The 14,815-nt window shown below is 40.1% G+C and overlaps 1 protein-coding gene across 1 annotated transcript; it reads left to right on the top strand.

Annotated features, from left to right (window-relative positions):
• Positions 1 to 7,380: 7,380 nt before the first annotated feature.
• slc5a3b (solute carrier family 5 member 3b) lies at positions 7,381 to 14,815 on the top strand. The gene is made up of 2 exons (XM_062402797.1): positions 7,381 to 7,632; positions 10,385 to 14,815. Exon 2 carries the CDS (start codon positions 10,679 to 10,681, stop codon positions 12,812 to 12,814), a length of 2,136 nt encoding a protein of 711 aa, XP_062258781.1. The 5' UTR covers positions 7,381 to 7,632; positions 10,385 to 10,678; the 3' UTR covers positions 12,815 to 14,815.

Here is a 14,815-nt window from a genome sequence, read left to right as displayed (position 1 = left end):
GGACAAATCAATCCAGGTTCGTCTTTTGTTTTTAATCCGTGGAGTTGAACCAGAACTGTCATACAGCCCCATCAATTCCCCGTTAAAGGAGGCTTTTGTTATTTTCGCCCACATAGGATGCTGTCGTGTACTTGAAATTAATATGAAAAGTTGTGGTTTAAAATTACAGCACCAACCTCGCTGAGCTGTCATATATTCTGTACTCAAATAGAGAATGATAAGTATTCATCTTGAAGTCACCCTAAGTATTCAACACATTCCTGTTGGATAGTTCTTCAGATCATTTTGTTATTTTGCTGTAACCTAAGTCTTAATTATACACAGTATGTATACTGTTTGGTGATATACAGATATGGTCTGGAAGTTCAACTTTAGGTCCATAGATGGAGCTGTTGTATTTTCAAACATTCTTCAACCTGCCTGTACTTCAATAATGTGGCCATGACCAAGCGTAATGGTTCAAACATCATAAACAAATGTATAGTTTTATAGATGGTAATGTCCCGACAGATCTTAAATATACAACCTAGGGCATGTTTTAAGTGTTCATGGGGTTTCACACTTTTCCAAAGAGTCATTGTTAGTAACATAAAAATGAAACAGGGACAGTGAGGCCCTTGCTGGGATTCAGGGACATTTGTACAGCCAAGAAAACTGACATTTTAGATGATTAGATTTCTCATGATAAGCTGGCATTATAATATTTCATTGTCTCTTGATATAAGTTTATATCTTTTCTCTTAACAGACAAAAACATGTGGACCAAATAGTTGTCATTTTCAAAGCCATCTAAGAAATACATAAAAAACAGATAGAGCATTTAAAGGCCTTAAGTCTAATATGGAAATCAAACAGTATGTGCTCACCATGCTGGTTGTCTGACTTAACAGATTAGTGTAAAACGTTTTTCACATTCAGTTGATGGAGCCCCTTTATGTGGCCATTTGTGAAGCTTCTATATAAAACATGTGACATACACTTTGAGTGTTCATGAAATCTAGTGACAGCCCGATCCGCTACATGATTCCCCCCTTTCAGAAAGTTGTTTTTGAGCAATGTGTATTTATGCAGATTATATATTTCTGTTTTAATTTTCACTTCACCTGAAACTTCTCGACTACTTGTGACAAAGACCACCTCTTAAACAAGGTCCTTTCTGCTTCTGCAAATTCAGGTTTACATGCAACACAAACACATGAAAACTGTAGCCCCGTGAGATCCACCATTCAGGTTCAGGAAGGTTAGGGTTTGTGTGGTCAACTAATACAATGACGGTCAGGTTGCATAGTATGTGACGCAAACTGGGAGCTCTGGTCATGTGTGCAGGCTGTTTTGGTGGATGAGGCCAAATCCCCCTTTGTTCCAAAGACAAAAAACAGCCATTGATATTTTAGTATTAATTTGTTGTCGATATTGAATTGCCCAAAAATGGATACATTTACAAAGGCCCAACACTGGGCACATGAAGAATGCTGTGTAACAGGACACTGGTGTTTCTAATCAGCCACAACTAAGTTGAACATGAGGGAGGGGGAAACAATGGCATTATTGTTGCCTTCGTCGAGGGGGTTGTTTTTCCATGTTTGTCTGTCACTTAAAGAGATATCTCAAAAAACTAATAAATTAAGTGGAAAGTTGGACTTTTGTTCAAGACGGAAAAAATGAAAACAGATTTTTTTCCCTCTCTTTTTTCCTTTGTCCTTAGTCGTGCTGCACAATGTCATCCGAATTTGTATGATGTCTGCAACATCAAATGATCTTGCTAAATGTTGTGCATGCAGGATCTACAGCAACATGATGAATTCAGGATATAAAGCATGCACAAATGTCTTCAAATTTCCTAAAATACAAATGTGGAGGACCGAGCAGCTTTTGGAGAAAAGTACACATATTTATTAAAACCCTCCGTAAAAATATGGGGTTGCCTACACATATTTGTATATATATATATATATATATATATATATATATATATATATGCATAAACAACACCTTATGAAATCAGAGAGGAAAACCTATAAAATCAGCTGGTGTCATAGAATGAATAGAAATATTTGTGATATTACTTTGAGCTGTGGATGATGGCTATGTGGCAGAGCTTCTAATTTCTCACACAAGCAGTGTTGGTACAATCAAACTTACATCACGCGGGACAGATAGTTGCATTTCTGCACATGAGCCTCTATCACTTGTAAGGTTGTCCTTGAACTGCTTTGTGGAGACTCCTACTTGAGTACAGCTATAACTCTGTAGCTGACAAAGGGGGCTTCATCGATGGTTATTACCAACAATAATTGCACTGAGAAAAATAGGTAAGGGTAAACATGATCTTCATGTGATCCTGTTTCTCAAATTATCCCTTACTACATTCCTTCTCGCTATCGTTTTTTCCTTGAATGGAAGGACATTTGTGCGTTCACACAGTTTTGGGGTACCGTGACATCAGAGAAACTGTAGAACAATCATGAGCTTACATTCCTAGTTGGGGCAAAAGGGATGATGTTTGATGTTTCATGTGGCAAAGGCTTGTATTGAAACAACTTGTTTTATTAACTGTCTCCTCTGAGAGAACCACGCGGTGCTGACCACTTACATCAGAGAATAGCCGGCTGAAAATAACTAACCCACACCAAAGAGGTTTCCTGCCTAGTCGATTGTTTTCTGTTTGCTGCCAGCAGCGAAGAAAACCGTGGATTTGTGACCGGAATCCCATAAACCTGAAGGAGATGCTATTGAGTGAACACTGATGCTGATCAAACATAGAGAACTGTTATAAAGCACAGAAACGGACACCAATAATATATTAAACCTACTGCTGGTTAGTCAAAGGTCATTTTGGATTTAGACTCAACACACATGACATTACCACACTTTAATGTCTGTTTGGGAAACGCTCATGTTTTCTGGATGATTTCTCACTTAGTGAGAATTCCTATGGTTTACTGTCAGATCAGTAGCAATGGTTTAAAAAAAAACAAAAAATGATCGAGAATCTAATTGAGATTTGAGATCAGACAGTAAATGTGGTTATGGTTTATCCTCCCTATTTCTCTATCTGGTATCTCTGACTCCAGAGCTGCAGGATCCAGATCGGACACTATTGATGATGAAGATAATGATCATTACTATTATTTGTTTTATTAGGGCCAGAGCACCTCAGATCTATTAGTCTGTATATAGTGATAGGGGTAGGACCACCTACTGCCAAAAAGAGGGTTGGCCTCATTTTAAAACTAAATTAGATTTAGATGAAATTTCCACCATGGGATCTAACTTGATGGTTTGAACCTTTATTCGTGATTAGTGGGCGTGGTCCAGCTTTGCATGACAGACGCAGGAAGTGATGTGTTATCCTTCCTGCGGTGCACAAAACGCACGCAACGTGGAGCCGTTTCCCCCACCGTCCCTGTTTTCCCCGCGGCTGCTTCAGGTCCCGAGATCTTAAGTGCTCAGCACCTCCGGTGAGAGGCCCTATTGTATTTCGAAGGATTTTTATTTCCCTTTCAGCGCTTTTTCAGGACCTAGACATGCTCAAATTCTCAGCAAAGTTTGCAGGAAATTCTAAACTCTAAAAAGTATTTGAATTATGGAGTAATCTGAAATGGGCGCGGCAAAATGGCTCCAAAAAACTATCTAAGGAAAAGCCCCTCAATTAGCTTTCACCGATCTTCACAAAAATCGAGACACCTGTGTATCATGACGAGACACACAAAAAAGTCTATAGGTGCATTGTAAAAAACACTACAGGAAGTCCGCCATTTTGTCATGTGTCAATATTCACTCATCATTACAGCGCCACCTGCTGGCGACAGGAAATTAAATGTTTTGATGCATTGCTCCTGGCTGCTTTACAATATGCAGCTCAAAAGAGCTCAGTCAATTCATAGGACCATAACTCCACTGTGCATTGTCCTATTACCGCCAAACTCCTGTCTCATGATCAGAGTCCAAGCCTGAACAGCTCCATGTGTCAATATTTCCTCAGTGTCATAGCGCCACCTACTGATTTGCCATGAGACAGGAAGTACTTTGTAAATCCACTCTGCATTGTCCAACCGGCTCCCAAATTCTGACCTATGTTCACAATCCTGACCTGAACAGATCCATATAATAATATTAGTGCAGGGTCATAGCGCCACCTACTGATCAGTGTGAAAATGGAGTCGTTTGTGACATTGTCCAATCGACTGAAAATTAGCAGGCAAGGATCAACGTCTCGTGACAGACGCAGTGAAGCGTTGATCCTTCCCACAGTGCATAAAACGCATGCAACCTGAGCCGTGTGCCTGCCTCGCCGATCGCTCTCTCCATCAACAGCAACAGGTTAAAGTTAAAGTTAAAGTTAAAGTAGCTTTATTGTCAATTTCTTAACATGTTCAGAACATACAAGGAATCGATACGACGTTTCCCACACTCCCACAGTGAAACATATAAAGTGCACAGGCACAACAGATAACACAAGACATTTCCTAATACTAAGTAAACATACAGAATTTTTTAAGTACAGCAGCATAAGGTTCTCTAAAAGTGTAAACGTAGTGATTAAAGTGATAAAGTGCAAACAGTACAAGAGACAGTTTGTTGCAGAAGTAAGGGGGGGACTCATAAAGAGGACCCCCTTCCAAGTTAAATATAAAGGCCTCATCAAAGGGTAAAGAAAACTATAATTTGTACCATTTAGATAAAGATCACTAGTCAAAAATCACTATGATTTTTTTTATATTCAGTTTCTGCCTATAGATCACTCTCACCTAAATTGTACACACTGGACCTTTAATTACAATGGAGAAATCTTTGCACGAAGAAATCAGGATTGCCATTAGATGCTTGACAGAAACAAAAACCTGTTTAGGTTTTCCAAATTAATAGTCTTTTATATTTATTCTGAGGTAATTACAATGTTGCTTATAAACTTTGATGAAGAAAGTTGACGTACAGTATCCACATATCCACAACTTACATTTGCCCTGCTTATACTTAAATCCTCCTGGGCAGCAACTCTCAATCCTAACTGGAATTTATCATGTATTCTCATCGCAACCCACCGTGAAACACAGCAGTCGAGCGCTGATGCTAATCCACACCCCCAGTCTTATGACTAGGACTTTGACAACCCAGTGAAACAGGAAGTCGCAACGGCATCTTTGCGAATCATCAGGTTTTTATGAGATGAGACCAGGCCATAACTTAATAGGATATAGATAAGAGCTGAGATAGTAAATCCATTTAATATAATAAAACCCTTGATAATAATTTACAATTTTACATGTATAGGATTTTAATACAATATGTTATACAAAATATATTATTCATCAGGATTTGTGACAAACGCTGGCAAAAGTTCACTTCCACTTTCAGATTTAAGTAGAATTGAGGTTGAATGGAGCTGCATATATTTTTAATAAGAATGTATATCAGAATATAATATATATTAACCTGGGTATAAGTAAAATCATAGCATGTCATTAGGATTTTATAGTGAAATCTTATTTAGCCTATTTATTAACCACATTGGTGTAGTAATGTAATTACAGAGATATATTGGTGTATAGACAATGCATAAGGCATTTGGCCTCTTTCTCATGCGCATTTGCTGAGATGGAGTGAATCAAAGTGAGTTATTCATTTGCAACGCATGACAGTATTGCGGTTTGGTCTACTTCCCGTCATAGAGGTATAAACGACCTCAGAGTAAATCTTGTCTTCCTGACAGCTGTGCCCCTCTGTCTGCTGCTGTCGTTTTATACATATACAGTCTACGGTCGCAACGAGTACGCCACACGATGGCGCAGGGCTTGCTGGGAAATGTAGTCTTTGGTGAAATGGAAAATTCCAAGATAACCGTCCACGGGAGCGAGTGGAAATTTACTCTGTCTCCCGCCCCCTGTAATATGCAGAGACGTGTCTGCCTTGCAGGATGTTTTGTTGGAAGTAAACCATGTTATTCTCATCTGACTGCAGAGTCAGCTGACAGTCTTTATGTCGATGTTAGGTTATCACTATTATCATGATAACTGTTCTATTCTATACAGCAATATAACTTGTTATTAATGCATTGAGAAATTGGTATGCCAGGTTATTTTATTATATATTGTTATTAAAATGATAATTATTGGTAGGAGTGGCACGACAGTATTACAAATGAAGCTGAAGGCTTCCATTGATATAAAACATGCAGACACATGCAAACATTTGGATAAATAGCTGCTGCAATATCTTTCATCAAACATTGCACACATGCACATGTTAAACATGTTGTAACATTTAGTGTGGGGGTCTCAGCATTTGCATGTACATGCATATTCACTTATATACATGCACTTAAATATATTTCAGAGTCCCATTCTGCATGTTTCCCCCCATGATTGGGGCTGGGAGCATTTACCCCTATATTGAATAGAAAACGATTATGACAACTATCATTATTAATGGAGAACAACATAGTTAACCCTGCGAAAAAGCATGACCTCATACACTCATGCCACAGTACCTGCATTGTCGTGGTTAGCTTCCTCCTGTTTCTCTAAATCTTCTAAAATTCTCAAATGACAACGATTTCCTCTCAATCACTACCTCAGGTCTTTCCAGCCAATAACTCCATCTGTGCAAGATCACTCGCAAAACGAAAGCATGTGTTGTTGCAAAAGTTAAGTTTGCATAACTTAAGCATCTCTTATGGGCATTATTATTATTGGCATGCGTAACGAAATTCCATTGAAGTGGGAGAAAGCAAATTTAAAAAAAACCTTAACTATTCAGAGGCATCGGCTCTTATAGGAAGTTTCTAGATTATTCCAGATTACAAACTTGATCCTATAAAAACTGATTATGAAGTTAGACTTCTAATCAGTCTGAGCTGGGTGTTTGTGGAAGTTTCGATGATTTTAATGATCACAGCAATGTTATTTAGAGACGCATTGATATTTATGTATGATTTGCATGCAAATATTAGGAATGTGTTTTGTGTTTAAAACTGTAAAGGCTCAAATTTGTTGCACAACCCTTGAGTGCCAGTATAATGGTATATGTGCAGAGGATATGTTCTTTAATTACAACCCGTTTTCTGGGACCTAAAGTGTAATTTATGTGTTATTTTTAAGTTAAGTAAAAAAGTGCTCTTCCGCAGTTGAGACGAGGCAATGCAAAGTGTGTGCAATGGCTACTGGTTTCCTCTTTGTAAAACGGTTGCACATTAAAATGCACATGTTCTAAGTATCCTGTGGTTTATATAAACCTAAGAGTCAGAGCATTAGTCCGGGATAAATAGCTTGGCTAAACTGTAGTAGACGTTTTCCTGCACACAAACAAGTCAGGGGTGGGCTCGGCGTGTGGGGCGTGGGGCAGAAGCGGCGCCTATAAGGAGCGGAGGAGGCAGCGGTTGGTACGAGGATCTAGACGGAGGAGCGACACGCAGCTACCGCCGGCTCATCAACACACACGCTGACCGCAAGTGAGGGTCTGACGGGGGAGCCGCAGAGAGACAGTCCGAGGAGTGTAGGAGAGACGACCGGGGACCTTCAGGAGAACAGAGCCCACTTCTCATTCAGCCGCTTCTCCTTCCACATCTCCGCCGCGGGGCGTGGAGCGCAGCGCGCAGCATCTGTGACGCCGCTTCTAATGTTAGCCAGCAAGGTACACGTTTTCACGGTGGTTTGTTTGTGTTGGGAAAACTGGAGCCCGGTAACTCGGTGAGCGTGTGGTGACCCCCTGAGCTCCGGCTTTTATTATTTATTTTAAAAAAAAATCAATGGCGTTATTTGACATTTGTGAGCGTCAGACCGTGTGGAGCCATTGTCAGTCAAGTGGCATCGCACCTGAACGTCTCCCACGGACTCCGGGCTGCATCTTCACACGGGCTCAAAATGCATTAGACACCTGGGCCGACACCACAGGTCACACGCTCCCTTTGTGTTGTATGTTGTGGTGCATGAAACACTATTAGCTCCTTGAAGGTGAGTGGCTCCGGATGAATGAGAGGCTGTTCTAGAAGTTTCCGCCGGTTCCGATTGGTGCGTGTGCGCACCGCACGCGCTGTGGCGTCGCATCCCCGCTTCTGTTTTCACAGAGGCAGCCTCAAGCTCTCAGCCAACGCTGCCCTCTTTAATTAAAGCGCCATTGTTCTTCTGTACCACTTCTAATGTGCCCTGTCACTACTCCATCATGGCGTCAGCTGGCCTCACCGGCAACCTTGAGTCAGTGACGGATCTTGTGTTTTTCAAAATCAGGTGGGGGCGGGGCATAATTTACAAGGGGGCCAATTATTTGTCCGGCATCCACTCAAGATTCCTGATTCAGTAAGGTGCACATTCATATGGTGGCATAGAGAGCTCAGCGCACTGCAAAGTAAAAAAATGCATGCACATAGAAAAAAAAAACATGCAGATAAAGAAAACTATTCAACAACACATGCGAAGCAGATGCAAATACAGTAAATGTTTCCAGGGGACCCAAAGGAGCGCTGAGCCTGGATGTAGTTCAATGCTGCCAGGTTCATCACTTTTTTTAGATTCCCTGGAAACATATCTGTTGACGTTTTCGCAAAACAAGGGAAAAATGGAAAGAAGTACAGCAGTAGATGGCGGTAATGCACCTCCACGTTGGCTGTCACTCCTCAATAAACCGAACAAAGAAGAAGAAACTGTCTCACAGCATTTTTATACCTAAAAGTTATACATAGCAATTCAGGGAGTGGACATAATAATTTTGATGACATGTGTTTGTTATCATAACCTTTGTGTGCTGCTTCTACCTACACAAGACATTGATTGATTTGTAGATGGGCATGTGTCTGATTGACTTGTTGTCAATTTGACTATTATATTTGCCAACTTTTGCATCTAAAAAAAAAACATACTTTCCAGAAAATCCAAAAACTGGTTCATCTGAAGTTGGTAAACTTAAATTAGCGTTCGATTGCTAACTCCATTTGACTCTTACTTCTTTGTTTTCCTCTTCTTCATGTGTTTCACTGTTGTTCTGCCTCAGCATTTCTTTTGACTTTGAAAACCCTGCAACCGATGCTCACGTGACACTTTTTTAAGGCAGAGCTCCAGTTTCAACAACAGCTTGTGCTGCAGGAAGGGCTAGAATATAAAGAATGCCTGTTTTAATCAATTCAATAATACAATTATTCTAATTCTCACCGTATTATTTTGGAAGCAGTGTGGGAGAGTGCTCTTTCAGTACATGCTGGCATATCGAGATGTTAGTGATTATGTTTAAATCCCTGATTATATAACTTTGCAAATAAAATTATATTATTCCAAGAGATGACATTGCTGTATTTTCAGAGCCAGGGAATCTTGGCCAGTGCATGAACACAGAGTTGTTGACATTGACGAAGAGATGGTAAAAATGAAAACAAAGACTCCTTTTATAAAGAAAGTTGGTTATGTATAAAGCCTGGTTGTGAAGATGGAAGGAGTGGGGTTATTTGCTGCCACGCATGGCAGACTTAAAACTCAAGAGAGGCCACACTTCCAAATGTGTGTTTGTGTGTCATTAACACAAACCAGATGTACTCACACATCACCATATACATAGGGATGCACATTTTATCCATCTCTACTTTCTGCAAGTATCTGTTTAATTTGAATTACTCAGCAGATGTTTAATAAAACTTGATGCAAGTTAGTTTTTTCCTGTCCACCCTGAGGTCACATGCGTTTTCTTCATTTCCAACCAAGATTAAGGTTTATGTTTTCTTTCGACAATGCAAACGAATAAGCTGTGTGTATGACGGATGGTATTGTAAAATGTTTTAATTCGTCATGGTAATTCTTTGGGATTGGCTAATGTCCTCTTGGCATGTGCGTTCCCTCTGCTCTGTGCATGGCCTGAAAACCATAAAATGAAATTAAATCATGAGCCAGCTCAGATTGGCCATTTTAAGCATTTCCCCCCCCAAAATGTATGCTTGAGTCTATGCAAGCATGTTTTGTAATTTTGCAAGATTTTCAAAATGTTACTAGTGAGACCACTTATTGAGCAATAGGGACTGCATAGTATTTTGGCTAGAGGCTGTTCATCCTTGCCTTTTTCTTTTTTGCATGACTATGCTTTCTTTGAAGTTTATACAGTGGCACAGTTCTTTTGTGTCTTAAATATATTTACAAAGAGAATCATAGGAAGGCTTATCCCAAAGACTGGAAAAATAATGCAGATGCAATACCAACTGTTTTGATTAGCATCAGCAGTCTGGTAAATATAATCTTTGTTTGGTTTATAAAGTGATGATTCTGATTATTTTTTGTTATGGATTGTGACACGATGCTTGAGTCTGGTAACTCCTGTTTTCAGAGGGTTGTTGTGAACTTGTTGGCTGTTTTCTCTCTAAAATCATGGCTCTAATGAGGTGTTTTTCTTTGTCTTTGCTGTCTTGCAGGAATGTTAGGTCTAGGCTTTTCTAGACCAGAGGCCTACAACATCCTCCTCTAAATCTAGAACGACCTCTGTGCCGGTGGATAACCCCAGCCGAAGCACACCTAGTGAATTTGAACTGACGGTGGATTACAACAGTCTCCATCCAGACAGCAAACCAAAACAGAGCATTTCCATTGCTCCATTTTTATTATTAAAATCCATAACTTTTATCATTTATATTCCATTTTGTAAGGATTCCATTGGCTATGAGCTGTACTTTCTAATCGTATACAATTTTTTTAAGTAATCTATAAAAATGGCTCCTGGAATGGAAGCAGCGGACATTGCTGTGGTAGCACTGTATTTTGTCCTCGTGATGGCCATCGGGGTTTTTGCCATGTGGAAAGCAAATCGCAGCACAGTGAGTGGCTACTTCCTGGCTGGACGCTCCATGTCATGGATAGTGATAGGTGCATCACTCTTTGTGAGTAACATTGGCAGTGAACACTTCATAGGACTGGCTGGATCAGGAGCAGCAAGTGGATTTGCTGTTGGAGCATGGGAATTTAATGCACTACTACTTCTGCAGCTGCTTGGTTGGGTGTTCATCCCTGTGTACATCCACTCAGGTGTCTACACCATGCCCCAGTACCTGTCAAAACGCTATGGTGGCCACAGACTAAAGGTTTACTTTGCTTTCTTATCCATTATGCTGTATATTTTTACCAGGCTGTCCGTGGACCTGTATGCTGGAGCTCTTTTCATTCAGGAGTCCCTGGGGTGGAACCTTTACCTGTCTATCTTCCTGCTCATCAGTATGACGGCATTACTCACCGTCACCGGGGGACTGGTGGCAGTACTGTACACGGATGTCCTTCAGGCAGTGTTGATGATTGGTGGAGCCTTAACCTTAACCATCATCAGCCTAATCAAAGTGGGTGGGCTTGAGGGTGTTAGATCGAAGTACATGCAAGCGGTTCCCAATGTAACTGCTATAATAGCTAGTGGAAACTTCACATATTCTCCTTCCTGTCGGATTGAGCCTAAACCAAACTCGCTTTACATACTTAGAGGTCCACTGGATGAAGATATCCCTTGGCCAGGCTTCATTCTTGGCCAGACCCCTGCATCTATATGGTACTGGTGTGCAGACCAGGTCATAGTCCAGAGAGTACTAGCAGCAAAGAACATTGCTCATGCAAAGTGCTCCACACTCATGGCTGGTTTTCTCAAAATTCTTCCCATGTTTGTGATTGTCATTCCAGGAATGATCTCCCGTATCCTGTTTCCAGATGAAATTGCTTGCATAGGGCCAGAGCACTGCATGTCTGTGTGTGGTTCTCAAGCTGGCTGCTCTAACATTGCGTACCCACGCCTGGTCATGGCTGTGATGCCTGTGGGACTCAGGGGTCTGATGATGGCGGTCATGATCGCCGCCCTGATGAGTGATCTTGACTCAATCTTCAACAGTTCAAGCACCATCTTCACCCTGGACATTTACCAAACTGTTCGGAAAAAGGCTTCACAGCGCGAGCTGCTGATTGTTGGCCACCTGTTTGTTGTGTTCATGGTGATCATCAGCATTGCTTGGGTCCCTGTTATTATTGAAATGCAAGGTGGACAGACATATCTGTACATCCAGGAAGTTGCTGGCTACCTCACTCCACCAATCGCTGCCCTCTTCCTCCTTGGTGTGTTCTGGAAACGGTGTAATGAGACAGGTGCATTCTGCGGGGGCATGACAGGTTTTACTCTTGGTATCACACGGCTGATCTTAGCGTTTATCTACCGCCAGCCTCGCTGTGACCAGCCAGATAATAGACCTGCCTTCATCATCCATGTCCACTACATGTATTTTGCGGCTGGGCTGTTCTGGATTTCAGGGCTGGTCACAGTGGTGGTCAGCCTCTGTACTGCCCCACCAGATGAGGAGCGGGTTCGCAACACCACAGTCTGGGGGCTCCGCAATGTTGAAATGGTTCTTGCAAAGGATAGAGAGGAAATGTACAAGCTGACTGACCAGAGCCAACCTAATGTTGATGGAAACCTTCTCAAAGAACTGCCTCCGGATGTCAGAAAGGAGAGATGTTTGGATGGGGCCGATATTAAACTCCTGGTCCCATCCACTGACCATGTGCCCACAACACCTAGTACAGAAACCTCCCCTGCAACCACCCCTCCAGAGCAATTTGGTAATAGCAGGATGGAGATGATCAGGGCAGTCGACAGCTGCCATGGGGATGGGGAGAATGGCAGGTGTACACGTTTACTGGATTGGATTTTCTCACATAAGGATGTGGCACAGAGTACTCAGCCAAAAGACTCTCAGGAGGATGAAGTACTCATCGCAAAGATGCTGTATGAGTCCCCTAGAGTCAAGCTTCTCCTCAACATGGGACTTTTATGCGTCTGTTCTGTGGGTGTCTTCATGTTTGTGTATTTTTCACTGTAGCTGAACCTGGCACTAAACTAAGGGAGGTGGGTGCTTTTTATGAAGCTGAAAGGTGTGTGGGTGGTTTGGGTACTTTAACAAACTGTCTGTAATATTTACAGTTGTCTTTTGTAGTTCTCTAACAGGGATCATAGCTTATTCTAATAATTTTTTGAAATGATTAAAGCTTCTATTTACTTATTTATGACTATGAAGCTTTTTTGGCACTGCTGTGTCCATTTTGTACAGTGCTTGTTGTTAATCCTTTAGAGCATCTGCTGGGATTTTGAGAATCGTAGTAATCCAAGTGAATTTTAATATTTGCCTTATTTGACATATGCAAATAGACAAATGTGTGATTTTAAATGTTTTTCATTTTTGTGGATTGAGTGTAAGCTTAGTTGCTGGTGGAGCATACATGTCTGTAGTAACTGAACTTTTAGGTTTTATGACTTAAAAGTTTTGTACACTAAGATTATTACAACAGTCATATTATTAGTCATTACTATTTAGTTTTCCTGGATGATCCTTTCAAGTTTGGCAACTTAACAGATACATTTTTAAGTGTTATTTCTTTCTCCAAAATATTCTATCCCTTTTTATAAGGTGATCATTCTGAAATTTACAAAATAATTCTTCATATTAATTGCAAAGAAGTTTTGCTTCTCTGCTGGTGTTGCATATGACAAATATTTCTTTACGGTGATTGATTATATTCACTAGTTTTAATTATCCTCCTTGAGGTTTTGCATCAAAAATGATTTTGCCCAGTTTACAGTTAGCACCTTGTATTTCACATGTACATATTTTGATGCACATATAATTGAGGGGATACACAGAAGTGCAGAAATTGTTACCTGTTTTTTAAAGAGTTTTTAGCTTAACTAATTATTGTGTGGTACTTATTCATTGTCATTGGCTGTTACTCATATGTTTCGTCACTGATTACGAAATTCCAGTTATATCTGGAGCTATATTGGTATTTCTCAATGGTTCAAATTTTTGGTTTGTATGCTTTTTGTATTACTGTGTGTTTCGTGTTTGTTTATTTTTTTGATCTACTTCTATTCTCTTTATAAGAAAACATTTCCAATGTTCAATGATCAATTTATGTTTTATGTATATCTCATTTCATGTTTCACATCAATGAAGAGTGTGTCAAGGCGGTTGCATTGTGTCCAATATTATACATGGCTCATTGGATTGCTGATAGTAGACTTGTCTTTTGTAGTAATCTGTTTTAAATATGCGGTGCATCAATGTACCTTTAGTGCACTGCGGTCTTATGCACCCTTTACCAAATGTGTCTTAGTGTGCAAAGTAAAAGTGAAAAAAAAACACACAAAATAAGTTTTACGTCTTGAAATTGTTTGTGCACTAAAAAACACATTTCTTTAAAGACATGTAGTAAATCAGCTTTGTCAGTTAGTTAAGTACATTGTCAACGATGATGCAAAGCAGACATTGCATTTCAGCCAATAGGGTGAGCACATTACTGCATGAATAAACTCATGACATTTTCAAGGGTTATTCAACCACTTCTGGATTGTGCTCATCCATTCCAGAGTGGAAGGTGACAGATCTGAAAAACACCTAGCACCAGAAGAAAATAGAAAGGTAAATAATGTTGTGTTTATTAAGTTAAGCGGAGAGTTAAATGACCTCAGTACGAAGAATTTGGTTCATAATGTAACCGGCATAAAAGATGCATAACATATTGATGATTGATAAGTAGTGAATGCTGTATGGGAATGAGCTTTAAAAAAAGCTGAGCAAATATACATTGTTATTTTTATGGACTTTATTTTTAGAAACTGAAAATAAAGGTTCTGTGGAGACAAAAAAAATCAAAGGTGTTGTGATTCTTTATGTTGTGACACTGTTTTACACTCTCATCAAACTGGCTAACATAAAGTCAGTTTGGTGTTACGCAAGTTTTCTGTTTCATGTCATTATTATTTCCTGTAAATTCAGGTGATTTGTTGACTTGCAAAGAATTAAAGAATATTGCAAAACCAGAAA

The sequence above is a fragment of the Platichthys flesus genome, chromosome 13 (genome assembly GCF_949316205.1).
Source record: "Platichthys flesus chromosome 13, fPlaFle2.1, whole genome shotgun sequence".
In the NCBI taxonomy this organism is placed as follows: domain Eukaryota; kingdom Metazoa; phylum Chordata; class Actinopteri; order Pleuronectiformes; family Pleuronectidae; genus Platichthys; species Platichthys flesus.
The sequence above is the reverse complement of the archived record's forward strand: the minus strand, read 5'-3'. Positions and strand labels throughout refer to the sequence as shown.